Here is a 26835-nt window from a genome sequence, read left to right as displayed (position 1 = left end):
ATGCTCCATCCTCATGACAAATCTCGCATAGGATGAACCTCGCCATGTCCATACAAATGTTGTCGATTTGTTTGTCTTCCATCTTGCTATAGTTACTATCGATGGTACGCATCTGCAGGTACCCAGTAAATGAAAATTAGGATGTATTACTATTAGAAACTTAGCACATGGCAGTGTATAGGAGACTTACGTGTTCAGGGTTCGTCCGGTACCTCTCATTGCTTCTAATGAACTTGCACACGTAATATCCGCATAGCACAGAGTCGGGAGGTTGCTTGTGGCACTGCAAACAAATAGAAAAATGATGGGTTGTTATTAATGACAAGTCTACATTTTATGAAAAAAACCAAGTTTTTATGTTTTTACGAATCTATGATATATTATTTTCATAGCTTTCATCCTTTTTGGATTGTGGATCCCGTCTTTTAGCATGTAAAGCTTGTACGTACTTTAAGAATATAAAGACAAGAGTTAGTAATACAACTTAGGTGCATAGAATGTCACCATGCATTTAAGCACTGCCAAGGAATGTCTTACTTTTTTTTGTATAATGCCTACGGAATCCTTATACCTATCTCTATGATAGCTGGCTGAGTCGCGGACCACTGCTTCTCCTAGCTTGGGTAAAATAATGATGCAAATCCAGTAGTCTCTGCATTATATTAAAATAATTTATATCTTATACGGTATCAAATAGCATCTAGTATATATATATAGTAATTAAAACTAGCTTACTCAAAACCATAAGGAGCCATGATATAATCCTTGCCCGCCTTTTTCTTCATTATTTTCACAATGTATACAGACACTTTGTGCATTTCTTCTTTGTGGGCTTTTTTTATTGCATCTTTCTCCGCTTGTGTCACTGCTGCTTCTATTTGTGCTTTGATCATTTCTGTCATTTTGAGCTTGTGCTCTGGCTCGCTTATTCTTGCAGGGTCAAGGTACGCTACCTTGAACCTGTCGTGCGTCAATTCTTCCTCCTCCCATTGCATCCTGCAGAATAGGTTGCTCAGATACTTGAAATAAAATATGTTTGTATTTAAAACTTTTGTATGTGGTACAAGTGGACTTACAAGCACCATACGGAAATGAGATTCACGTCGAGATGTTGTCGACGGTAAAGTCTGTGCAAATCCTCAAAATCGACCACAATCTGGTATGGGAGAACGCTAGGTAAAACCTTAGTTGGGACATGCGCAGTGATTGCTCGAATGCCTTATTTCATTGCCTTCATGATCCCATGGACCCTCCAACAGATCTCACCGATACAAGAATGGTTTGCCATGCTCATAATTCATTCGGACATCATCCGACGCAAAGAAATTGAGGTTTTGATCATTTTCCTTTTGTCGAGAGGCACTGCGAGTTATAGATTTTTCATCGGAAGAAGAAGCCTTCTTCTTCAGTATGTTTAAAAACTTGTCGACGTATGCTAATGGAGCCTTTTCATATGTGCTGACCATACGAGGTACCGGTGGCCTCTCGGGAGGTGGAGATTATGGCGAAGGCGATGTTGGATCATTAACTTCTAAATCATCTACCCGTTCATCGCCTTCTAGTGCTGATGTACCATCGTTCTCATTGAGAGTTTTTAGGACAGGCGATAGCATTAGCTGCTCGTCCTCATTGTTAGCTCCCTGCACATGTGACAACGTCGGCTACTCCGTGTCAACATTTGAATCTAGAAGGTTTCTGCGATGCATTCAGAACGATATCTCAGGGATGCCACAGTATGTACTGGTTCATCGCATCACTGAGAACCTCAATCCCCTCATCAGTAGGGATGTCTATCTCGCACGACTCATCCAACACTGTAACAACTAGCACCCAGGCGTATTCTGGCGGGGGTGCCTTTGGGAACACGTGACCCGTTATTGCCATGCCGGTTGCGACCTCTCGAAACTTATTTTGTTTTCTTCCATAAAGTATAACCAATATGCATGGTGTATCCACTTGTATATTGTCAACAGGATACCTCACGTTTGCAATGGAGCCAGCACTACTCGGAGCAACGAATCCTGTCTGGGCAAGTAGCATGGTTGGTTTTGCCTATCATTGACCATGGGATACTGTCGGGTCAGCCATCGTTTGGCTCATCGCATGGTTGGCCAAGAACTCTAAGAACTTCTGCTTGGCAATTTCTCTCATCTTCTCTTCAAAGTTTTTCTTATAACGGTTGCGCTTCCTATAGTTTGCTTGGTCGTTGGAGAATTCTTTACCCCAAGGCAATGTTGATGATATCCCTCGAACACGCCTAGAGTGCTCCACGGTTCCGATCGCGGCGGTTAGCTGATCTTTCTTCCTGTAGAGCCTCCAAAGATTCTTCTTTTGTACCTTGGCGAGCTGTTACAACCTCTCATAAATTAGCTCTATTGAGGGAATTTAACCTTGGCGTTGAGTGTTACAGTCAGAATTCGAGCTAGTACTCAATTCTTCCTGCGCTCATCCAAGCCTGCAAACATATCCGGTAAACCAGCTCTCCTCCGTTATTCTTCCTCTCTCCTCCATTTAGCGATCTTGGAAGTGTACCCTCCCGCACCCAAGTGATGAGGGTTCTCGGTGGCTTTCATAGCCTTCGCGGTATTTTCTTCACTCATGACTTTTGCTTCCGGCGTGTTCTTCTATTGTTTGAACTCTTCCCACGTTTCTAGAGAAATCTTACCGAAATCATCCCTAGCATTCTTGCCTTTCTCTACATATTCTTTATTAAGAGTAGACCTCCAATTCCTGAAACATCTCCCAAGGAGGTCCTCGCTAAAGTTTCTTGCAAATTCCTCTTAAAAAGTAAACCTCTCTTTTACTGTGGCCCACAATACATCCTTTGTAGTGGTAAAAACCTTCATCCAATTACTAGTTGTGATCCAGGTCTTCAATTTATCCCTAACAACAGCGCCACATATGTTCCGAAACCTATCAGATATCCCTTCAGGTAATATGGGCTCACCTTTACCGCCAAGCTCTTCTATTACAAGACTACCTTTTTCAGGGATCTGGTTTCGACTTCGTTGCCCACGTTTCCTTTTCAGATTACTACTAAAAGCAGTAGTAGCCGAAGGTTGTGGTGCAGAGGCAGCTACCTCCACTTCATACAGAGTAGATGTTCTATGAAATCGTGGCGGGGAATGCACCAGGGATTGGTCATCGTTCTATACAGAAAACAATAGTTGGAGTTTATCATCTTCATGTGAACAACAAATATATCACTAGCTAGTATATGAACGTGTATGCAGGTACATGATGATGACAATTGGCATGTAACTACTTTACCAGTGCACCAACATGGACCAAAAATAATAAGACAATGTTGAGATAGTGTAACAGTACGTTCTTTCGAAATAAATATCCAAGTCATGATCACCCTATAACTCATGAGGTGTTTCAACCTATAGTGACATGTGAACTAACTACTCAAAAACTTTTGTGTTATTTATAAAAATATAATTTTTACAAGCACTATAAAATATTTATGTTCAGGTGTAGAAGTTTCAAACAATTTTGAACTTACTTAGCAAGTATTCAAAATGTTTAAAATTTGCTAAAAAACTCTTTGCTGGCGGGTGCTTAATGACACCCGTCAGCACAGAAAAGTTGTGCTGGTAGGCGGCATTAGTGTCCGCTAGCATTGATGCCTCCCTACAAAGGTCGGAGGAACGACTGAAATTTTCTAAGTCCTGGTGTTGTGAACGAAATCACGCTGTTAGGCTGCCCGACTCCGTCACGGCCCCCGAGCGCCGCCAACCTCCCCCCCGAGCGCCACCTGCTCCCCACCGGGCCACCTCTCATCTCCGTCGGGCCTCCTCGTCCCCGCCGAGATACCTCCCCGAGCGCCTCCTCCTTCCTGAGCACTGCCTCTCATCCCCACCGAGCCGCCTCCTTCCCCGAGCATTGCCTCCCCCCAAGCGCCGCCTACTCACCGCCGGGCCTCCTCATCCCCGTCGGGCCGCCTCCCCGAGCGCTGCCTCCTCCATGTCGAGCCGCCTCTAGTATCAATTTTAGTTATAACAATGTACATGAGATCTAAATCAACAATTGTAAATTTCTTCCATTATTTTGGACAATCTTTTATTCTTAGCATTTCGTGAATTAATCGATTTTGGCGTAATTATCATTGAAGTTGATGTTTGTGTAACCACCTATATCTTATTATAATTTTATTTGGAAAGTTTGGACTAACTATGGCGAGTGGAAATTCATTTCCTCGTGGTGGTGGCAGCCATGGAGGTGGCCGCCGTGGAAGTGGCAGGGGACAATACATATTCGAGAACCCTTCCGCTAGTCATCCATGACTTCACTTCCCTAGTGGCGCCATTTACTTGCCAACAGGCAATCGACGGAGCGGACCAGTTCCCAACATAGTAATATTCTTTCCTTCTTTTAATTTATTTTTTACTTAACATGAATAAATTCTAAATTTACTTACATACAATGTAGCTTATCAACCCTATTAGATGACTCAAATATGTTGTCAAAGCTATAGTGGCACTTCTCCTGTAGTGCAAACCGAGGTTGTTGGTAAATGTTATTTTATAAGAGTACATCTCTCTTTTCAAGTACCTGTTCGAGATACAGATTTCACCTTGATGTCACTAGAAGAGGGCATCCCGATGGTTTCAATTGCCGCATAGGGTCAAATAGCACCAAATAGGGTAAATTTTGAGAGGAATGTCGTGGAGGCCTGCCTAGAGCAGCTTAACAATCCTGGGTACTTGTGCCAGACTTGTCATATTTTCGAATAAAGCAGCTCGAGGAGGAAGAAGGCAATATGATTGTGACTACTGAGAGGCTTTGTCAGCTTAATCAACATGGTATGGTATGAAACATTCTTTTATTATTCTTTTAACTTTAGTTATATTACATCTTTTAACTTTCATCATGTTATTATCATCTTTTAGGATATATTTGGTACTACCATTGCGGCAGTGAACTTTCATGCGATTCAGGATCAAGTCTTGGATGTGCTTGATTTGACTTACATGGGTGGAAACCTGATGTTCACCAGAGTTGAAAGTTACAGGCTCATCTCACTTTCTATAGGCCACATCAGTTAATGTCTTCATTGTTCGAAATTTATAGCAGTGTATGTGATTGTCTATGTGAAGCGAAGGAGAGTGCACTCATCCGTGCTCTAACTTATTTTGACGAAGTTCTAGGCTGGACGATTAGAGACCTTAACTATATTCCATATCTAATGAAGCGAGCTAGAGTATGAAACATGTAGCATGCATGGATGTACCCCTACCCTTTTCTTATGGATTTGAACTTGTTCTCTATAGGACCTTTAAGTATTGATGTACGAACTTACACTATTATAGAAACTGATTATATTGTATTGTGGCATGGATGTACCCCTACCCTTTTCTTATGCTGGCGGTCAATTACAAGATAATAAAATCTAATCAGCATCAATAAAGTCTTACAAGATAATTAACAAGTTTTACAACATAAGTAATAAGAAGTGTTAATTTATCCTTTAACGATTCTTCCTTCACAGTCACTACGTAACTATGGCTTCATGGATTTATCAATGCTTGCTTCAACATGCTTGATTTTTCGTTCGTGGTCTTTGAACAGGTCCAATTTCTCATACTGATTGTAATCCTCAATATCCACTACACCTTCAACTCCAAGGATCCTTTATTTTCCAGGGACGGCAATGTGCTTCTTTGCATTCATAGGGTCGGTTATGTAGAATACCTGTGCAACACGCTCAACGAGTACCCATGGGTCATCTTTGTATACATTGGCTAGGTCTACAATAGTCAACCAATAATTGTCATGTGTAACACCAATCTGGTGTTTGACCCATTGGCACCGAAAGACAGGGATCCGGGTATTCTCTCCATAGTCAAGTTCCCATATTTCCTCTATGAAACCGTAGTAAGTTATGTTCTGTTTGGATGTATCAATTGCCTCAATGCGAACACCACTGTTTTAGTATGTCATGCTTTTGTTGTTCTTTGTGGTGGTATAAAATGTGTATCCATGAATTTCATATGCTTGCCATGAGGTGACATTGCTTTATGGGCTAGACGCCAACCTTGTCAATATTAGTTCATCTGTGAAATTTCCTTCAACTAGTTGTTCATGGTCCTTCAACCATGATGAGAAATGACGCTTTTGCTCTTTGATCATCCAATCCTCGGAGTGACCATTACTTTCTCTACAGATCTCATTTAGGTGTTTCTCGATGAAGGGCTCCACTACTGTGAGCTGTTGCAGAATACTTGAATGCGCTTTCTCCAATTGCTGGTTGTTCTTGTCGATAAATCTTTTCATTCCAATGGTACCTCTCCCGGACAATCTGCCCTCATGTCGAGATTCCGGCAAACCAATAGCTCTCCTATCTTTTATGTAATCTATGCAGCAATCAACAGTCTCTTTTGTATGGTAGCTCTCGATCATGCTGCTCTCTGGAAAGGCCTTGTTTCTCATGTATCCATTGAGAATTGACATGAGCCGTTTATTTGTCCACATCTCATGGAAGTACATATGCTCTAGTTCAGTTATTTGCTGGACCATGTGGACCATGAGATGTTCCATAATATCGAAAAAGGATGGAGGGAAGCACATCTCGAGCTGGGTCTGAGTTTCCGACACAAACAACTGAAGCCCAGCCAACTTGACACAATCAATCACTTTCTGCGAAATCACGTTGAAGAAGTAACACATCCGTGTGATAACCATCTTTACGAATACTGGTTTGATAGCCCGGATCACAATACCGAGAAAAACTGTGATCATCACATGGCAATCATAAGAGTTATAGCCGGCAAGCGTCAGGTCCTTCAATGAGACTAGTGATCAGATGGTGGATGAGAATCCAGTTGACACTTTCAACCCGCGCAAGCACTTGCACGTAGCCAATCTCTCATATGGTGTTAAGTTGTAGCTAGCTGGGGGAAGGTATTGCTTACCATTAGGAATTTCTTGCGGGTGGAACTCTGGCCTGATTTAAAGGTCAAGCAAAATCCTTACGTGATTTTAGTCCGTCCTTTGCCTTGCCTGATATGCCCAAGAATCCGATGGTGCTATCAAACACATTCTTTTAAGATGCATCCTATCAATGGCATGGCACATCGCCAGCTCTCGCCAGTATGGAAAATACTTAAAGAAGATAGATATCTTCTTAAATGGCATGTCTGCGACATCTGTAGTTTCAGCCTGCTTTCTTCCCCTTTTCGAATTATCAGCACCATTAATGACTTCTTATCGAGTTTGAACTTACCTTCTCGCACATTTCAAATACAATTTTACCCGTAGCCAGTTTAGGAGCAAAATCATTCTTATTTATACCATCAAAAAAGTCCTTCATCCTGTATTTGTGCGTCTTCAATAAGAAGCGCATGTACCGCATGAACATTGTCTTCATATATCCCTTAAGGTACACATATAATGTTCCATCCAAGCAAACTATGCATGTTGTCTTACCTTTTACCTGACCTGTCAGGGCAAATAAGGCGGGATAATCATTGATGGTAACAAAGATAATGGCCCTTAGTACGAAGTGCTCCTGTCTATACTCAACCCACATCCGAACCCCATCTTCCCAAAGTTCTGCATATCTTCCATCAATGGCTCAAGGAAAACATCTATGTCGATGCTAGGTTGTTTCACGCCTTGTATAAGAATGGTTAGCAAAATAAACTCTCTCTTGTGACATAGCCATATGGGAAGGTTGTGTATGGTCATCAGCACTAGCCATGTGTTGTGTGTGCTATTTCTTTCACCAAACGGATTCATACTGTCTGTGCGCAATACGAACCATACATTCCTTTTTTCATCTAAAAACTCTAAATGATTGGCATCGAAGGTCCTCCACTGGCGAGCATCGGAAGGATGTCGAAGCTTTCCGCCAGCTTTTACTGGGCGATCAGCATGATAAGTCATCATTTCAGTGGTCTTTGGGTTTGAGAACAAACGCTTCAGACGGTCCACCACCGGCAAGTACCACATCACCACGGCACAGACTCTGTGTTGAGTCATCGTGTTAGTACCTATACAGGACTTATCCTCCACTTGAGCACCAGCACTTTTCTTTGTACCCTTCTTCCTCGTATTCCCGATGGAGGAACCGGTACGGCCCTCACAGAAATCGGCATTACTTTTGTAACGGCTAGCATCGCAATTTGGACACTTTTCCAATGCTGTGTACTCACCGCGGTACAATATGCAGTGGTTCCTGCACTCGTGTATTCTTTGCACACGCATCTCTAATGGATTGATAATATTCTTTGCTTCGTATGTGTTTTTTGGCACAAAGTTAGACTCCGGGAGCAACTTGCCAGCAGAGTAAAGAGATCACTGAAACTATTATCTGACCAACCAAATTTAGCCTTCAGGATCAGAAGATGAAGAACGAAACGCAACATTGTCCACTCCTTCCAACATCCCTCATACATACGGTCCTTTGCTGCCTTTTTGAGTGTCTCAAAATTCTCTAACCCTTTAGCACTCCCTAGCAACACTTACAGTTCAATATGGCGCAACATGTCCTCAATATCAACATCACGTTCCTCGTCTACTTGTGGTTCCACACGCGCATCTGTTTGATCACCATTTTAATCTCCACGGTCATAATTATCATCCATCATAACATGATTATTTTCATTTGCATCATCACCACCCACTTTATCAGAGGCAGTATCGATGTCTGTGTTGTTGAAAGTACATCCTGCCTCACTATGGTGGGACCAAATTGTGTATCCATCCATAAAACCTCACTTTATCAAATGCCTCTTGATGACATCAGTATCCTCCCATACAATATTGCTGCTACAGTCAAAACACGGACAACGTATTTGCTTTATCTTGCAAATGCGAGCGTGCTTCTCCGCAGCCTTCACAAACTTTGATACATCTGACATGAATGTATACGAATATCTTTGTATGCCATACATCCATGCTATATGATCCATCTTTAATAATCTATGACAACAATTCTATGTTATATTAACTAATTTAATGAGCTATTGGTCGCAATTCTGTAAACTCAATTAAATTATGGATGTAGTAACTAATAAGTAGGAAGAAATATAACCCTAAATGAAACTCAATTAAACCATGGATGTAATAATTAACAAGTAGAAGGAAAAAATCAAACTTAATTATATATTGAATTCAATCAAACTCATTAATTAAAACTATGGATGTAATAATTAATAAGTAAAAAAATATAATCAAACTTAATTCTATATTATATTAAAATGAAAAACATAGCATTGTAATGGTTATAATATGATCATATAATTTTATTTACAAAATAATCTATGTCTAATCATTCTCTCTCTGTCCTCCTCTCTCTTCTAGATGACAACCTAATGAAGCTAGAAATGATGGATAGAAGTTGAAAAAAAAGATTGGAATGGCACAAACTTACCTTTTATAGCCACCTCCTTCAAAGAAAATAAGAGTAAAACCTTCTCCCTTATATTTTGTATTTTTAGAGTTTGTCCCGAGCTCCTATCAGGTAAGCTCCAAATGGAAGGTTGGTTGGGGAAGAAACTGTTCGCGACTTTATCTGGACGGCATTTATGCTAGCGGGCGCTTAGATCGCCCGCCAGCACAGAACCATCTGTGCTGGCGCGTACTAGCCTAGCGGTTCAGGTCACCTTTGTGCTGGTGGGTGCCAATTTCACCCGCCATAAATCATTTCTGGCTTAGTCTCCGTTGCATTGGACAAAAAGATAAGTTAACAGTGCTGTGTTTTGTACGACCTCCTATGTTAGCTTTATTCTAAAGTGCTTTGTGAGCACATCACATGACATGTCTTTAAGCAATTAGTTAGCTAAGCACAAGCCAACTTTAGAAGACTTTTAGCCGCCTTAGGATCTAACCATCGGATCAGTCACAAAGCTTTGTCTCTCTTAAGGCTTGCATGGAGATAAGGGGGGAGCAGCATTATGTTATCGGTGACTGTAATGATATGGTGCTTACTTTTATACTCCTCGCGTGTTGAGTCCGTACGCCGGGAAAAAGTTGTAGAAGGACAAGATAACTGATTAAAAATTAATTATCCTAGAATAACATCGTGGAGTTCTAGATTATGGATAGACGTGACAGCAGCCATCACTTGGCTTGTGGGGAAATTGCAAGCGAAGCATTTAGAATAAAAATTCACGCACCCATCAGTCGGGACTTTGACCTAACACGAATAAAATAACGTAGGAACTCATGCACCACCGCCACATGCTCAGCACACACATATTCGTAAGATCGACAGATTCTAGATTAGAGGAGTCGCCACTAAAATCTTATTATGATCAACACTTATCAAATTAAAACCTTAGTACTAGACCTTAGACAATGTTTTGGTTCGTGCTAGGGTTACGTAAACGTAAAGGGAATCAGATTATAGTGTATTTGATGGTGGAATGGGTGATTATCTTCTTATTTGGTTGCACTCTAGTAACGAAATCAAATTATGGTGTGGGTGTTGTATCCGATTACGGTGGGGAAGGAGTGGATAACAGGCTTCTATATATATTATTTATGTAAGAGATTCGATTACAGTGTCAATTGATTACCAACCATCGCAACCATGAGATTCGTTACCTTCCGTAATCAAATTACGTTGCATTTGAGCCAACCAAACACTAGACAATTCTACTGAAAACAAGCTACAACTATACATACTACTTGATGGCTTTTTTTTAAAAGGTATGTAAAAGATTTGTCGCAAGTTTTATTAGACAGACGATACGATAGGTTTTTTCAGTAGGATTTTTTCTACCTAAGGTCAATCCTCAACGAAAAAGAAATAGTTGATAGTTTTCTTTTCAGTGGAATTTTGTCTATATAAGGTCGTTAACCGGAGTGCTCTTGATCCCATCAATCCACTAAAGTACAGTACCCTTGCTCACCAGATGTGAGGTGAGTGCATCCAATCCAGCCGTGGCTCGGATCTCAAAGGCACAGAGCGAGCGAAAGCGAGACGTCGAATCCGGTCAAGAACGAGATGTATACGCAGGAGTACGTTCGTAGGGCGTGGCGCAGCAGCTGCGGCAGTAGTATAGGATACCGGATGGGGATGGGATGTATGGCGATGGGAACGGGGAGGGGACGGGAATAAAGCTTGGGGCCGGGCCGGGGGACATGATGATGGTGAAGAATCTGAGTGGATTATTTCGACATGACGCTTTGTCCGCACACCTCATGTTTGCTAATGTGTCCCCTAAAGTTCTCTCCTCTTGGACGAACCCTGCAACCTGCAAAATATATTCGTGGAAGTAATATACCATCGTACGCATGCAAGAATAAGCCCCCTTTTTTTACGCTAAGCTAAAATTAAGCAAAATGTTATTCCGGGTGTAAAATGAAGTTTAGAGTATGCTTGGTTGACGTATACATATTGTTTATCCCGCAAAGTATTTCACGTAGTAAGGTTTTTTACGTGGAACTGGCTCATCAGTATATAAGTTCTCAACTCGACCCGTGTGTTCGCATTTGTCTGGTTATATCCTAGGATTTACGGATTTACTCGACGTTATTATTTTAGTGGTAGACGAAGTGTCCATTTATAGTGAGTGCCGGTAGTGACTTCATCAATCTCAGAGATATCCGTAGTGTTAGGGTTAGGTACATGTGTTTATAAGATTGAGTGTGCATCCATAGTGTTAGGGTTAGGTACATGTGTTTAAAAGATTGAGTGTGCATGTATTTATGTGAGGGTATTTGCCTGTAAATATTTCATAAAAAAATATTTCTTAAAAATATGTTTCTACGATACATGAGATAGAAAGTTAAAATAGATATAACTAGCCATAGTTAAGTAGGGACCAAATATATATGCTAAATAAACCATGGCACATCGTCTAACTCGTGTCTTAATCAAGCTGTGGACACCATTCAAACGTGTCTTATCTTTTATAAATAAATCATCCTAGTGTCACTGTCTTCGATATTTAGATTTATATATATGCACGTCATAAAAGTCGCGCTAAGTTGGTGTGAGTGAGGTATATGTGCGCGCAGGTGCGCTAAGTTGGTGCCTGTTATTTTCGGCTTATCAGCCACCAAATAGTATTTTTCTCTCATAACAAATCAGTCGTTTCAGCTTTTCAGTCGGCTTATAAGTCCAGCCGAACAGGCCGATGGATTGTTTGGTTGCGTAGTTGTGCTAAGAGCAACTCCAACATAATTACTATCTGACTCTCCAAGTTAAAATTTGGTAGGCCGGTAAGAAAATCGTGGTTTAACAGAGTTGCTATCTGGCTCTCCATTCCATCCGACTTGCTAAACTTACCTAAACACTCACCAAACTTGACAAGCCAGTGAGCAATTCAATACAGAGAGAAATTTTTTTACTAACTTGGATAGATAATTAAATAGAAAGTTAAAAATGAATAGACCGTTGAAGAAGCTCTAACGGTGGTGGTTGTCGTCGTCACAAGATCACATAAATTTGCTACATGTTATGATGCGTAGATGCCGACATTGCCCTGGCCTGGTCCCTACACATGGTTGCCGAAATGTCCATGTTTACTCTATATTTTTTCTTCTAGCTAGCCAAAAAGTAGCATTTGAATTAGATAGCTTAAGCTAGTTCATATTCATTCATTCAGTGTTGTCGGTGTTACAATCACTCCCTCCATCTATGTTTATAAGGCATGTCATAACTCGACACGGTCTTCCAAATAACACTTTGACCATTCATTTATTTTATATTAATTGTTTATGATTATAAATTTATAATTATTGTAGAGTATATTTGATTACAAATCCAAACATATAAAATTTACATTATAAAAATAAAAAATTAATAGTCAAATTATTGTTAAAGATTGTAAGGTTTGAATCTATGTGTGCGCTTTATAAATAAAAACGGAGGAGGGAGTTTCAGACAAACCCACTTTTTTTAAAAAAAAAAATCTATAACCTGGCTCAAGTTCGGCCTAGTTTGGGGGACACACAGAGAGAGAAGAAAGACTGACGTGAAGTTTAGTTTGGCCCAGTAAGTAAATCTTTGCGGCCCATCCTGCCCCAACCAAAAGGCCCAACACAAAGGCGGTCCGTCCCCCGACTACAGCGGCCCGAAGAACGGCTCTCCAACTGCTACCTCACCGGGTGCCTCCATCCAACTCCGGCGGCCGCATACGGCCAGCCCCGGCGATTCCCCGCCGCCTTTCTCCGTCTACCCACCCCTGCCTGCGCTACGCCCCTTCCTGATGGGGGCATCCGAATCGCTCCTCTCCAGGCAGCAGCTGCAGCAGCCGCGGCCGCCGTGGGCGGACGAGATCACGACGGTGTCCGAGGGCCGGCGCGACGACGCCGACGCCGACGCCGACCCCCTCCTCCGCCGTATCCGATCCCTCACCATAGTAATCACGAAGCTCTCTCGTCTCCTTTTGTTATCCCTGAGGATTTCCCTTCTAACCCTTTGGGCTCCGGTTGGGATTTTGTTGTTGGGGATTTGTAGGCTCCGCCGCTGTTGAGCTCTCAGTCTGAATCGGAGGCAGAGAGCAGCCTCACCGACATCCTCGTCCGGAAGCCCTCTACCTCTTCTGCTGCCTCCGGTGAGTCGCTGCCATGCTGCTACTTTGCTAGGCTAGTGTATTGCTATGCAGGGGGAGATTTGGTATAGTCCTTGTGTTTGGGAATGTGTAGTTGGACATATACACTGTGCCCCCAGAAAGTTTGCAGCAAACATTTTAATTTTCTTGTTTCTTGCTGGAGCTTATGTGAGTCTTGGTAATCAATTGTAGGAAATCTGAACCCGAATGTCCTGGCTGAGCTTTTCTCGATGTACCGTGAATGGCAAGAAGAGAATGCCAAAAGAATTAGCCAAAAGCAGGTAGGTGGAATTCCTGAAAGAGAGATTTCTCTTTGTTTGATGCTGTTGAGAATTAACAAAGAACAACATTTCTCGTCCAAGAAATTTTTTCACTGTCGGGGCAAACATGTTTGTATTCATACTAGTTTGTCATTTTGGGTATGTTGGTGGTTCGTTTATCAGTTTACAGTTTATAATGTGTCACCCTGTGCCGACATAAAGCATCTTGCTTCTTGTGTTTGCAATTGTTCTGTTTGGTGACACAACATCTTGGTGACAAGGTGAATATCTTAGATAAATCTCTGTGCAATTATCTAAACCTTATAGTTCTCTGTGTTGCTTGTGCTGCTGCCGCAATGCAAACGTGATAGTAGGATCCTGTGTATTTATATGATACAGGTTTCGTACTAATATCAAAATAATCAGCAAAAACCAGTTTCTGTATCAGCCTAGAGCCCTAGGCATTGTCTTTTGGATTTGTTGCCACAAAAGTTGAAAGAAAAGATTTTCATATTTTACCTTCTGAACAACCAATACATCTTTTCTGTGGTTCCTTTTATCCTCACTGTTCTGACTAATATCATCCGTAGTACTGATTATGTTTTTGCCATTTGTTGAACCTACAGTTATACCCATTAATTTGATTTCCCCTTTTGATTTTCTTGAACTATAGCACTTGCATGGATATGCATGACTGCAAAGTATAATGCGGAACTTAACTGATGAACTCAAAAATAAAAAAACTCAGCCGGTGGGGAAAGACCGCCCCACTACTAAGAAATTCTCATTTCTCAGTGAACTGATTGAGAAAAGGCCCCAAACCTGGCCCCACCCCCATAGGCATCATTACCACAGGCCGGCGCCCTCCCTGTATTTTTTGGGGTTGTTTGTGAGGGACATATTTTTGGTGCCACTGTCAGCAGCTTCCTCACCTGGGGTCTGGGGAGCTAAGTAGCTGACTGTTATGCTATGAAAGCGTTGTCAACTAATGAATTCTAGATGCTCAATGTTAATGCACAAGCCGTACTTAGTTATTTACCAATGGATGGATTGCTTTGAGCATAACTGAAGAAATCTGGGTCAGCATTGTACAGCTTCACTCCTATGATTTTGTTCTCATCTAGTTTGTGCTGGGAAGGTCTAATATGAGAAATATTGGTGCAGGAGGAAATAGAAAACAAGATAGAAACGGCTGATGCATTGGCTGTTAAGCTTCTCCAGCGGTTTAATTATTCACTCTACAGTATGAGATCCACCTCCCACAACCTTGCTGAAGGTAACAATGGGTTGCTAATTCTAGTTCTTCATCTGTATACGTAAAAGAGGGTCATCCATCACATGTACGACAGCTGGGAGCAAAACTAGCGATGCTAACGTATTCTGTTATCATGGAAGCATCACAAATTACTTGCTGATATTGCTCTGCTCATTATCACAGTTCATCCGCTGCAGATCGAAGTTGGTGAATTGAAGGGCAGGTTAACTGAAGTCATAAGCAACTGCGATGCATTGTGCAAGAGAATCGCTGCGGAAGGACCAGAAAGTCTGCGATCATCCGTTGAACCTTTCACAGCTGGAAGAGCGGAGGCAGAAGGTAGCGGTTCACTTGGCTCAAAACAAGAGCCCCCAGTCGAAAAATCTAACAGCTGACAGCGTCAATGGCGTGCGGAGAAACTTTACTATGCTGCTAAATAGGTCTTGAGGAAATACACGGAAGGCTTGTCCATGTATGTACTTTGCTAGACAGGTCAGATGTCTGAATTAGTCCATACTCTCTCTTGATGTAGTGCTTGTCATAGACATGCCTGTGCATTGGACCGCAGGTGTTTGCGACTAATTTGTGTACATCAGAAAAGCACGGGTGGTTTTAGCTCCTGTGCTTATGTGTACATGAATCAATGTTCCTTTTCAAGTTTACATGACATTAATTTCTTCAGAATAATTTGTTGCTGACTGGAGAACACGGAAATGATGCCTGCTCGATCTGAATGTCAAATTCAGGGATGCTACCGCGCAAACGCTATCAGCGCCAGTAGCCAGCTAGGCTAGCTCGCAGCGTGCACGCCCGGCCGCGGCCGGCGGGGGCACGTCATGCTGCGGACTCCAGGACGTAGAACGGCGGGCGCAGCAGGGAGCTAGGTGTTGAGCGGCGCACCGGCGCCGCCGGGCCGCGTGAACCGTGCGCCCGCCGCGCTCGGCAGGCGTGGCGGCCAGAGGAGAACGGAGGCGCGTGCGGCCGTGTAGCCCTCGCTCGCGTGTTCGTCGCAACTGCGCGCACCGTGCCGTGCGCGCCGACCTTTGCCGGCCTGCGGCCTGCATGGCTGCATGCGCGGCTCCTGCAACCCTGCACGATGCGGCTGCGCGGGGGCATCCGGCTACAGCCTAGAGCCTACAATATCTCACTGATGGAGACCATCCGGCCGGTATCCATCCATTACATGAATTGAAAATCCGAACCTGGTTGTCTACTGAACAGGGTCTTTCTTCGCCGTTCAATCTTCACTTACATACAAAAGCCTCTCGTTAGCTAGTAACCTGCTATCTCCAGATCGTAATTTCAGTTCTTGCTTCATCCGAAAACTAACTTACCAACCACAAGCAGTATCCAAAGCTCTCTGCAAACCTATAAGGAGGCCTTTTCATGCCGTCCTGACACGCACAAGTTTCTTGGGGTGCGATGGCGATAGAGCAACGCAACTGTGCCATGCAGGTTGCAGGGCACACACCGTAGTAGTCGGGCTTAGTTATGCCAGAGGTCATGAGCCCCATGATCCGGCCGGGCGTAGAACATCGCCGGCGCTGCTCCCACGAGGCGCGCGTCGACGTAGAGCGCGGCGGCGGCGTTCGGCGGCACCGGGTGGAAGCCGTCCATGACCGCGAACTGCATCTCCTCCGACGGTTTCCAGTGCCGCTTCCGCTGGTTGATGAACCAGTTGTTGATCTGCTTCTGCTCCAGCCCCGTCGACTCCGCCAGCGCGACCTTCTCCATCTCCTGCATGCACGCAACAATGGCGCGGCACCTCCATGTCATCAATCTGATCCACACATAGATGCACACGAATAGTACGACCCTAAATTTCCATTGATCACGTACCGAGGGGTAGGGCCATCGATAGTGCAGCTCCCACCAGCTAAGCAGCTTCTGCCGGGCCTCCTTGGGGAGCTTGCCTTTCTTCCTCTTCTTGCACAGCTCCTTCCTCAGGCTGCCCAAGCACCCCTTGTACTTCTTTAGGAGATGCCTCTTGAGCTCCTTGTCATCGGAGCAAGAGTCGATGCCGAGAGCTTCCTCTGACTCCATGCCGCTGCCTTCTTCTTGGTCGTCTTCGTCGGACAAATTATCTAGTCCAATTTTATCATCTGATACAGCCACATGTTTAATAGACTTCATTACTGATTAGGACTCACAAAGTTACTTGAGAAAATAACACTGGCATTAACAAATCAACGAGCCAACAGAAACACCATGAACAATGGCGCATTAATGATTTGACGAATCACATGAGACCATTATTTCGGAAAGACCTTGCAGTTGTGGAATTAATAGGTAACGTCCCGCATAGGCCAGTATGACAAACACAAACACATGTATAGCTTGTGTGACAGTGACAGATTTGTCAGTTCTTAGTTGAACACCATCACATCAACTCGCTTCGTGGATCTCATCATTTGTAGAATAGAATGCATAATATAGAAGACTATTTCATGATACATGTTCAGCACTAAGAAATTTAGGATCCTTTCATATATGGATCAGTAAAGGCAACTGCAGTACAGTAGTAGTGAACAGTTTGACCGTGCTTGACTTACAGAGTCAACAGTCCCACTTCATAATAAATATGTTCTGACACTTGCCAACTAACAAGTTGTTGCGGGCTATATATATAAAAAAGTAAAAAAATATTAGAATATTAATCACATATAGCCAAAGCAATACCTATAACATATGTTAATAGGCAAGGGAAAAAAAGATATGGTATAGTACAAAATACTCATTGTAGGAAAACGTGCACATATTTTTTTACAGTAATTTGGACATTCTGTATCTCTTAATCTGATAATTAATTCGCACTAAAGGTGTTGATAATATTCATTTTTGCACCAAGCATATGAAATATCATTGTTATAAGAACCCCAACAAATTGCATACAACAACAAAAAAGTATTAAAACTTAAGAATTAATTTCGTAACCATTCTTTGTACATGGAGCTAATTAAGATTATATATCATGAATTATCTCGGTGTTTTTTAATAATCTAGTTGTAATCGTGACTGCAGCAGAATTTATGCAAAATTTAGTTAGCCTAGAAAAATATATAATTATAGGACCATGCTTTGTCAAGTTTAGCTTATTGTTCTTTAATTTAGTACAGCCAAAAAAAATAGATTCGCCATATTTGAAAATTCTAATACCCAGGAATGTAGCTTCATTCTCTAGTCCAGATTTAACAGTAGCATGGGTGTTTCAGTCCAACCCTGAAACTTTTTTTTTTGGGAAAAATAAGCAATACAAGCTTAGACTTTTAATCATACTTGCATTAAATATACTTTCTTGTTTATGATATATTCTACAAGATATGATTTTACAAGATATCCACAAGAGGACCCAACAATCGAGCCTACATTGTCATATACCAAAGCTCATGTTACACAAAACGAACCCAAACAATACAAATAAGTTATTCATATTATTAATGAAACAATACTGATTTATGGTCATAACCACCAAGGCTTGCGATTACTAATCCATGCCAGTGCTTCCATTCAAAACTGCTATGCAGCTGATCTCGAGGTAAATTTTGGGTTTTTGAAAGAACAAGTAACAATGTAACAACATGAAGAATATGTGGTGCCAATTGATGGTACCCACACACTTACTTGTGACACAAAGAAAAGTTCCATAATCTAGCACATTATTTTTTTTCAGAAGTTATATACACTATTCTTTCCGAGAAAGACAGCGAGGATTGCCCATCATGGCATGCTAGTCTAGTATGTCGATTTAGTTAAACAGACATTACATGAAAGTCGTCATGTAATGTGTAGATTCATCTTTTTAGTTGTTGATACACTCGCACAAAACCTGATATATAATTTCAAATGTATTTTGGTAAGGTGTTACTGGTTTCGAATTAGATGATTTTATGCTAGTTAGTGAAGACACAAATCCAAAAATAGCATGCGCTGCAGCTGTATCATGTATGGTTTATTAAAGAGGGAAGCACAGTTGTTTTGACACTCCAAGCAAAAGTAGCACTACTGTCCCAATGTCCCTAGACCTGCATCCTACAAAGTAACAAATCCAAGCATAAGATTTTGCCCCAAAGGGCTGTCAGCTTCTTCACATTTATAATCGGTAAAGCGGAGCCTTACAGTCAGGGAACAGTATATGAGACCGGACATGTGAGCAAGACTATACATGTAGGAGCATGTAGGAGTAGCCCATAGCTAGCATGTAGACAAGTGATGCTCTGTTCATCACTTTGCTACGACGCTACCAAAGTACACCCCAAGTCACTGGTAAAAAAGAATGTGTCGCATAAATAAACCTAGGCAATATATTTCACACGTAATATTGATCGGTAAGGAAGCACTGTGACTTAAGAAATGCATTAATTAAGCCAATACCGCTATGACTGCAATATGAAAAATAAAAAAAATGTAGCTAGGCATGTCATCACAAATGCAAACAATCTGACAATCCATTTTGTTCACATCCGCTCCTGTGGTGGGTTTTTTTTTTTCTGAGATGACGAGGTAACTATGGACTCAATTGATACACTCAGACAGTTATACAAAGGGACAAGCGCTGAACTTCTGAAGGTCAGTTACCTGCTGAGATGGGAGCTCCGAGGGGTGGCCCGGTGCTAGCAATGGAGTTGAGCTGCGACTCCACCGTCGTCAGGAACTCCTTGGCCTCCCGCAGCGGCCGGCTCAGCTCCTCCTTCCACGCCACAAGCAGCTCGATGTAAGATTCCTGATCACGGTATACAGACATTCATGTATCCAAGGACCAAACTAAACAACCATAATTAAACGAATAACACTTCTTCATGATCCCCAATCCCCATGAGGTCATGTGAGGTTTGCTTGGGTACTCCACCATGAACTGGTCGAGCTCCGGGTCCGGCCTTGTTGTGTGCGCGTCGCCGGCGGCCGCGCGCTGCCACGCCTCGCGCTCCCGCGCCGCCGCGGCGATCTCCTCGGCCGCTTCCGGAGGGCAGCCGACCTTAAGCAAGACGAACACATGCAACAGGAATCAACACATGTCTACTACATAATAAAAGGCCAGCAGCGACGCTTCTGTGCTTGCGATCGGGCATATATGTGCGTGCGTGAGCTTTATCGATAGGCGCGCGTGCCTTGTGGCAGTCCAAGAAGGCGGTGAGGAGGCCGTGGTAGCGAGGGTGGGAGACGATCTTGGCCTTGACCGGGTCTAGATCACCGACGCGGCCGCCATGGCCGCTACCGCTAGAAGCATGTCCCGCCGGTGCAACAACTTGAGCCCGAGCTCCACCGCCGGCGGTTGAGCTAGGGATGGTGTAGACTTGCACGGAGACTTTGGAAGACGACGGCAACGGACACAGCGGCGGCCTTGCAGCAGCGCCCGGGTGGCCATGGGCTCCAAGATCCGAGAGATCCTCCATCAACAGCTAGTAGGTTTCTTGATCTTGGTAACGAGGAGAGGGAGGAGAGGAAGAAGAGAATAGCTACCTAGGGCTGAGCATGGAGATTTGTTTGCTTCAGCCTAGAGATCTTTTGCAGTACAGTAGTAAAGAGGAAGTTGGGGATAAATAAAAGGAGGGGCGAACAGGAACAGTGGAGACGGAAAGGAACAGGAGGTGGCACTGTGGCTGTGCTCGAGTTGAGTGGCTGTGGCACAGGGATGAGCTTGCATAGAGCTAGCGTAGGGTAGGGGGTGAAGTAGGAAAAGAAAGGAGAGGCGAGGTCTGGTGGCCGTCATGTCCAACGTCAAATCAGGCAAAAAGCAGCCGGAGCCCGGAGGGAGACTAGTGTGAGCTTCACGGCGAGAGCGAGTGCTCCCACGGCGAAATGCGCTGGCTTACGTGTGCTGTCGCGTTGAGCAGTGTATAGGATTGCTGTGTTTTGGACGTGCTACTGCTGAGTGCTGACAACGCGACGGTCTGTTTGGACCTTCAAATTAAAATGATTTCGAGGAGAGCGCAGTGTATAAACGTTGATGTTTTTCATTTATGCCCACTTTTAAGTTAAGGTTACCCAGCACGTATCACCTCGGTAATTTGATGCTAATTAGGAGTATTAAATATAAACTAATTACAAAATTTAATTGCATAGATGGAGTCTAATTCGCGAGATGAATCTATTAAACCTAATTAGTCCATAATTTGACAATATGGCGGTACGTTAACCATTTGCTAATGATGGATTAATTAGGTTTAATAGATTCATCTCAATTAATTTTATAATTAGCTCATGTTTAGTCCTTCTAATTAACATTCGAACATCCGATGTGACACTGCTAAAGTTTAGCACCAATACCAAACACCTCTAAGTTGTAATAAACAGTGCGTGCATGTGCAATCCATGGTTGATGATGTAATTGATTAGGATAATTTTATTCTGTTATCTTGTTTATGTCGTTTCGTATCAATTCTGACTTAGCAAGTAAATGATGCATGTTTTAGACTGTTTCATGTTAAGCATACATGCCCACGTCAATGCTGGCTTTTAAAAAAAGAAAAGTCCATTTTAACCATCAAACTATCATCTAACTGATTTTAATTGATTTTGATCATTCACTCGAAAACCAGAAATCTTCCGCCGTCCAACGATTGAAACCTTCCCCATTTGATCATTCACCTGTATTGTATTGAAGGGTGGTTTCGCTGTGGATGACACATCCAACGATTGAAACCTTCCCCATTTGATCATTCACCTGTATTGCATTGAAGGGTGGTTTCGCTGTGGATGACACATGGATGTGGGATCCACGTGTCATCACCTTTCTCTCTCTCCTCTCCTCCCACGTGTCCACGATGCCGCCGGCGCCGGCTCCGGCTCCGCGGAAGACGTGCCTGGTCCGCGCGGGCCTCCTCGCCGCCGCCATCGGCTACTTCGCGTCCCCCTTCTCCCCCGCCCGCCCGCCAAGCCGGCGTTCCCCGCCGCCGAACCCATCGCTCGTCTCCCTCCCGAATTCGATGCCTTTGTAGCGCTGCCGTCCGCCTGCTGCTGCGCCTTCCCATGGACGCCGGAGCCGGGGCCGGATCCGGCAATGCCTCCGGAGGCTCGCGATGGCGAGTTCCCCGTTCCCTGTGCAAGCGGCGGCCCGCGCGCCGGTGATTGATTGGGCTCTCTGTCTTCTGTTTTGGTTTCTCGAACAGACACGCTGACCCGTTCCGATCTCTTGCCGTGGGCGCGCAAAAGTGGCACCCGGACCGGCGGGCGAGCGACCCCGGCGCGGCCGGCGAGGCCAAGCAGCCGTTCCAGCGGATCCAGGAGGCCTATTCCGGTACGACGCCGGGCTCTTCGATCCCCTGGACGACGACGACCAGGTGAAGCAGCGAAGCCTCTGTTCCGTTTCTTTTCTTCTTTGAGTTCTTTCCTTGCCTATTGTCTCGTCCGAATCAATCAAATTCCTTTGCCATTTTGCCATTTCCGTCGAACACACAAAGCGCATGGCGCCCGCCGCCGCCCTCCCCGTCGAGGGCGCCGGTGACCACCACCTTCTCGCCGCCACCGACGCAGACGGCGCGCGTCGTGCCGGCCTTGAGCCCCGGCGCACGCGAAGAACGACCGCGCCGACCGCAGCGGCGCGCCGCGGCGCCACTCGCCGGTGGCGGCGTCGAGGACGTGCATGTCGGCGACGAACTCGAAGGCGCGCGGGTCACAGCCGCATCCCCACCCCACGTCGGCTGCCGCAGTCCCGGCTCCCGCCCCCACATCAGCCGCCGCACTCCTTCCTGCCGCCGCTGGCCACCTCACCCGCGCTCGTGCTTGGCCGAGCTGCCCCACCGGCCTCGCCTCCGCCCTCACCACGCGGCCCCAAGCTCGTCGCGCCGTGGCGAAGGACGGCGCGGAGGCGGTGCTCCACCAGCCGCGGCAGACCCAGCGGAGCGCGCGGCGGGAGGCGTGCGAGACGCGCACCAGGCAGTCGACGGCGACGTCGTTCAGGATGCCCATCCGAGTCCGGGAGAGGGAAGGAAGGCAAGAGGCCTACGTGTGGGGCCCATCCGAGTCAGCTAGGTGACGGGTGGATCGTGGCAGTCGGTGACTATGAGATGTCACATCGAATGTTCGGGTAGAAGGATTAAACATGAGTTAATTATAAAACTAACTGCAGACCCTATACTAATTCGCAAGATGAATCTATTAAGTTTAATTAATCCATCATTAGCAAATGGTTACTGTAGCACCACATTGTTAAATCATGGACTAATTAGGCTTAATATATTCATCTCGCGAATTAGACTCCATATGTGCAATTAGTTTTATAATTAGATTATATTTAATACTTATAATTAGTATCTAAATATCCGATGTGACATGTCCTAAACTTTTACACAGTTGAATGGTCAAAATTCTTGGTTTTTGAGTTCGAAAACAAACCAAGGCTATAATTCAATAAAAAATGGACTTTTTTCTTTTTTAATAAATAATCAAGTAGTAATCATATTATTTTGTCTCGATCCCAAGTGATCATCTAGATCTTTGCTAGATATGGCCCTCAGGAACGACATTTCCTTGACATAATAGTTGAGGCCTCGAAGTCCTGTATTGTGTAAGATCTAGGGCTATGATGACACGGAGTAATTTGACCAGTACCTATTTTCCATCACGGCTCCTGATGAATGGATCGTGTGCCCGTGAAAAGAGATTTGATCTAATCGTTTGTATTTGGTTTCATGTTTAGTTCACCCCCAACTCCCAACTTTGGCACTATGCAAAAAGAAGATTCCCCATCACATCAAACTTGCGGTACATGCATGGAGTACTAAACGTAGACGAAATCAAAAACTAATTGCACAGTTTTGTTGTACTTTGCGAGACGAATCTTTTGAGCCTAATTAGTCAATATTTGGACAATAATTTACAAATACAAACGAAACGCTACAGTGTTGCTATAGTAATTTGGGTGCACCCAAGTTGGGCAACTAAACAAGGCCTAAATCTGTTCTACGTGTGATCGCATGCCATATCTAGCGCGAGTCATATCAGAGTCTACACGAATCGTGCTCATGACGTGCTTAGTCCACCAGCGACTCCCTGTGCATGGGACAGTGTCAACTTCACCTGGTGATTTGATGCCGGATCAAACGTAATCCATGTGATGGATGAGGATGGTAGCTAACCACCGGGGATGCTCAACCCACTCACACTCCCAGGTGAGTCCCCTGGCTGATTTCGAAATTCTCTGTGTCTTTCCATGGCTCCGCTCGGTCAGAGAAAGACATTTAGTCACCAGGGAAGCTTTAACCTTTCTTTATATAATTTTTTATTCCTGATCTATTTAATTTGCTTCACCAAAGTTAAACCTAGATCTATAGGATGCTACTTAGGTGTTCATAACTAAATTAGAGGTCCTTTCACTACATTATTTTTTTGTGTGAACAACCAGTTCATTAAAAGGAGTAATTTACTCTCTCTCTCAAATCATTGTAGTTTTGCTCTAAATCAAATATTCAAATTTGACCAATTATATAAAAAGGATCAATTTTGCGACATCAAATAAGTATAATTATTCATCATAAATATATTTTTATAATATATGTATTTGGAGTGATAATTCACCGTACAAATTTTATTAAAGCTCAAAAAGCCTGATTTATGACAAACGGCGAGGAGGTGGTTGCGAAAAAACAGGGCCCATGTTTGGCGGCCCGTGGCCCCAGCGCGGCAAGGCAAAGAATGACCGAAGTGAAAGGCAGTCACGAGGCCGAGGACCGGCTCGTGGACCCAGCCGGGAGACTTGGGCCCAAACTGACAGACACGACGGATCAGCAGCAGCCAGCGCCAACCCCGCGGGCTCTGTCGTTGGGCCCCGCCGGAAGGGACACGAGAGATGCACGGAATGACGAAAGGAGAGCAGAAAGCAAACCTAACGTCCCGTTGTCCCAATACGAACGAACGCTCGACAGGTTCGAGCCACACGTGATGACCTCGACTGCAAACGACTAGCGCTGGCCGCTGGGGCTCCTCCCTGCTGGCTCTCTCGCGCCAGTCGGGGTCAGGCCGCACCACGCACAACTGTCTGTTTAGCGTCACAGACCTGTTGTGGGTAACATGGGAGCAAGGCCTTCCGGACCATGGGCGCTGCATCAGCGGCGGAGCTAGGAATCAAACAATGCACAGTTAGCAATGTTTGGATACCAGTGCTAAACTTTAAGGGCTTGTTCGCTTGAGCTGGCTGTTGTTGCAGCTTATGAGCCAGCCATTCAGCTGCTACAGTTGCTGCAGCCAGCTATTCAGCTGCTACGGTAATTGATCAGCGATGCCGGGAGCCACTGGCACGAGTGGATCCAGGTGCGAGTTCCTACCCTTGCGCCGGCAGCAACGTGGGCGGGCGGGCGACGACAGCGGGGCAGAGGGCGGCATCCGCCGGCTGGCTGGCAACGGGGGCGGGGCCGGTCGGAGGCGGGGTGGGCGGCGGCGGATCGGGTGAACGATGACGGCGGAGCTGGGTGGGGCGGAGGGCGGCGGCGGCGGGCTGGCTGGAAGGGGGAGAGGGGCCGGGCAAAGGCGCGGTGGGCGACGGCGGATCCGTGGGCATGCGATGCCGGTGGGGCGGAGGGCGGCAGATCCGTGGCGGGCGATGTCGGCAGGGGAAGGCCGGGCGAAGGCGGGATGGGCGGCGGCGGATCCGTGGGCGGGCGACGACGACGGAGTTGGGTGGGGCGGCGACGGCAGCGGAGCTGGCGGCGGCAGTGGGTGAGGGGCCGGGCGGAGGCGGGGTGGGCGGCGGTGCCAGGCGGAGTCGGAGGCGTTGGTGGGAGGTGACGGGAGACGCGGTGCGAGTGCGGTCTGAGAAAAATAAGCACAGCTGTTCGGCGGGCTGCTGGGTTGTTGCTGTTTGGGCCGCAACCGAACGGCTGGGCTGTACAGCAATAGCTGCAGCCCGCCAGAAAATCTCAAGCAAACATGCCCTAAATGTGTCATATCGGATGTTCGGATGCTAATTAGGAGAACTAAATATGAGCTAACTATAAAACTAATTGCAGAACCCCTAAGCTAATTCGTGAGATTAATCTATTAAGTTTAATTAATCCATCATTAGCAAATGTTTACTGTAGCACCACATTATCAAATCATGGAATAATTAGGCTTAATAGATTCGTCTCGCGAATTAGACTCCATCTATGCAATTAATTTTGTAATTAGTCTATGTTTAATATTCATAATTAGTATTAAACATTCGATGTGACAGGTGCTAAACTTTAGCACGTGGGAGGCAAACAGACCCTTAGGCCTTGTTTGGTTACATGTGCTTATTTTTAGCAGCCATCACATTGAATGTATAAAAACCCATCACATCGAATATTTAGATACTAATTAGGAGTATTAAACGTAGACTATTTACAAAACCTATTACATAAGTGGAGGCTAAACGGCGAGACGAATCTATTAAGCCTAATTAGTTCATGATTTGACAATGTGTTGCTACAGTAAACATTTGCTAATGATAGATTAATTAGGCTTAATAGATTCGTCTCGCCGTTTAACCTCCACTTATATAATGAGTTTTGTAAATAGTCTATGTTTAATACTCCTAATTAGTATCTCAACATTCAATGTGACACGTGCTAAAAATAAGCAAGGGAACCAAACGCCCCCTTAGTTGTCGGTTCATATGTTCACGGGGAACACCAGCGAGAAGCAGTACAAATCGCGAACAAGCAATTCGTCAAACACCATTCGTGCGCTCATATTGTCCTACAACAAAGCCACGCAACTCAATGCCAGCGCATCAAGCAAAGCAGTGATGAGCAGAGCAGTCTCAATACACAGTTTCATTATACTGTTACCTAAACTGCATACTAGGTAACTATCTATGTTAGGTTTTATGGGGATGAAACTTCTCTCTCATTTC

At 44.5% G+C, this 26835-nt stretch overlaps 3 protein-coding genes across 3 annotated transcripts; 1 reads left to right on the top strand and 2 right to left on the bottom strand.

The window, feature by feature from the left end:
- Positions 1–13024: 13024 nt before the first annotated feature.
- LOC117839755 (uncharacterized) lies at positions 13025–15688 on the top strand. The gene is made up of 5 exons (XM_034720166.2): positions 13025–13319; positions 13418–13514; positions 13704–13792; positions 14936–15047; positions 15210–15688. Exons 1-5 carry the CDS (start codon positions 13167–13169, stop codon positions 15419–15421), a joined length of 663 nt encoding a protein of 220 aa, XP_034576057.1. The 5' UTR covers positions 13025–13166; the 3' UTR covers positions 15422–15688.
- Positions 15689–16205: 517 nt separating this feature from the next.
- Positions 16206–20652, bottom strand: LOC117839754 (homeobox protein knotted-1-like 7). Its single transcript, XM_034720165.2, has 5 exons — positions 20132–20652; positions 19873–19998; positions 19602–19746; positions 16866–17128; positions 16206–16763 (listed from the first exon to the last, which is right to left on the bottom strand). Exons 1-5 carry the CDS (start codon positions 20414–20416, stop codon positions 16512–16514), a joined length of 1071 nt encoding a protein of 356 aa, XP_034576056.1. The 5' UTR covers positions 20417–20652; the 3' UTR covers positions 16206–16511.
- Positions 20653–22379: 1727 nt separating this feature from the next.
- Positions 22380–22931, bottom strand: LOC140221073 (uncharacterized). The gene is made up of 2 exons (XM_072290391.1): positions 22499–22931; positions 22380–22387 (listed from the first exon to the last, which is right to left on the bottom strand). Exons 1-2 carry the CDS (start codon positions 22929–22931, stop codon positions 22380–22382), a joined length of 441 nt encoding a protein of 146 aa, XP_072146492.1.
- Between the last annotated feature and the right edge of the window lie 3904 nt (positions 22932–26835).

The sequence above is a fragment of the Setaria viridis genome, chromosome 9 (genome assembly GCF_005286985.2).
Source record: "Setaria viridis chromosome 9, Setaria_viridis_v4.0, whole genome shotgun sequence".
Taxonomy (NCBI): Eukaryota; Viridiplantae; Streptophyta; class Magnoliopsida; order Poales; family Poaceae; genus Setaria; species Setaria viridis.
Note: the sequence above shows the minus strand (reverse complement) of the source record. Positions and strands in the feature narration are given on the sequence as shown.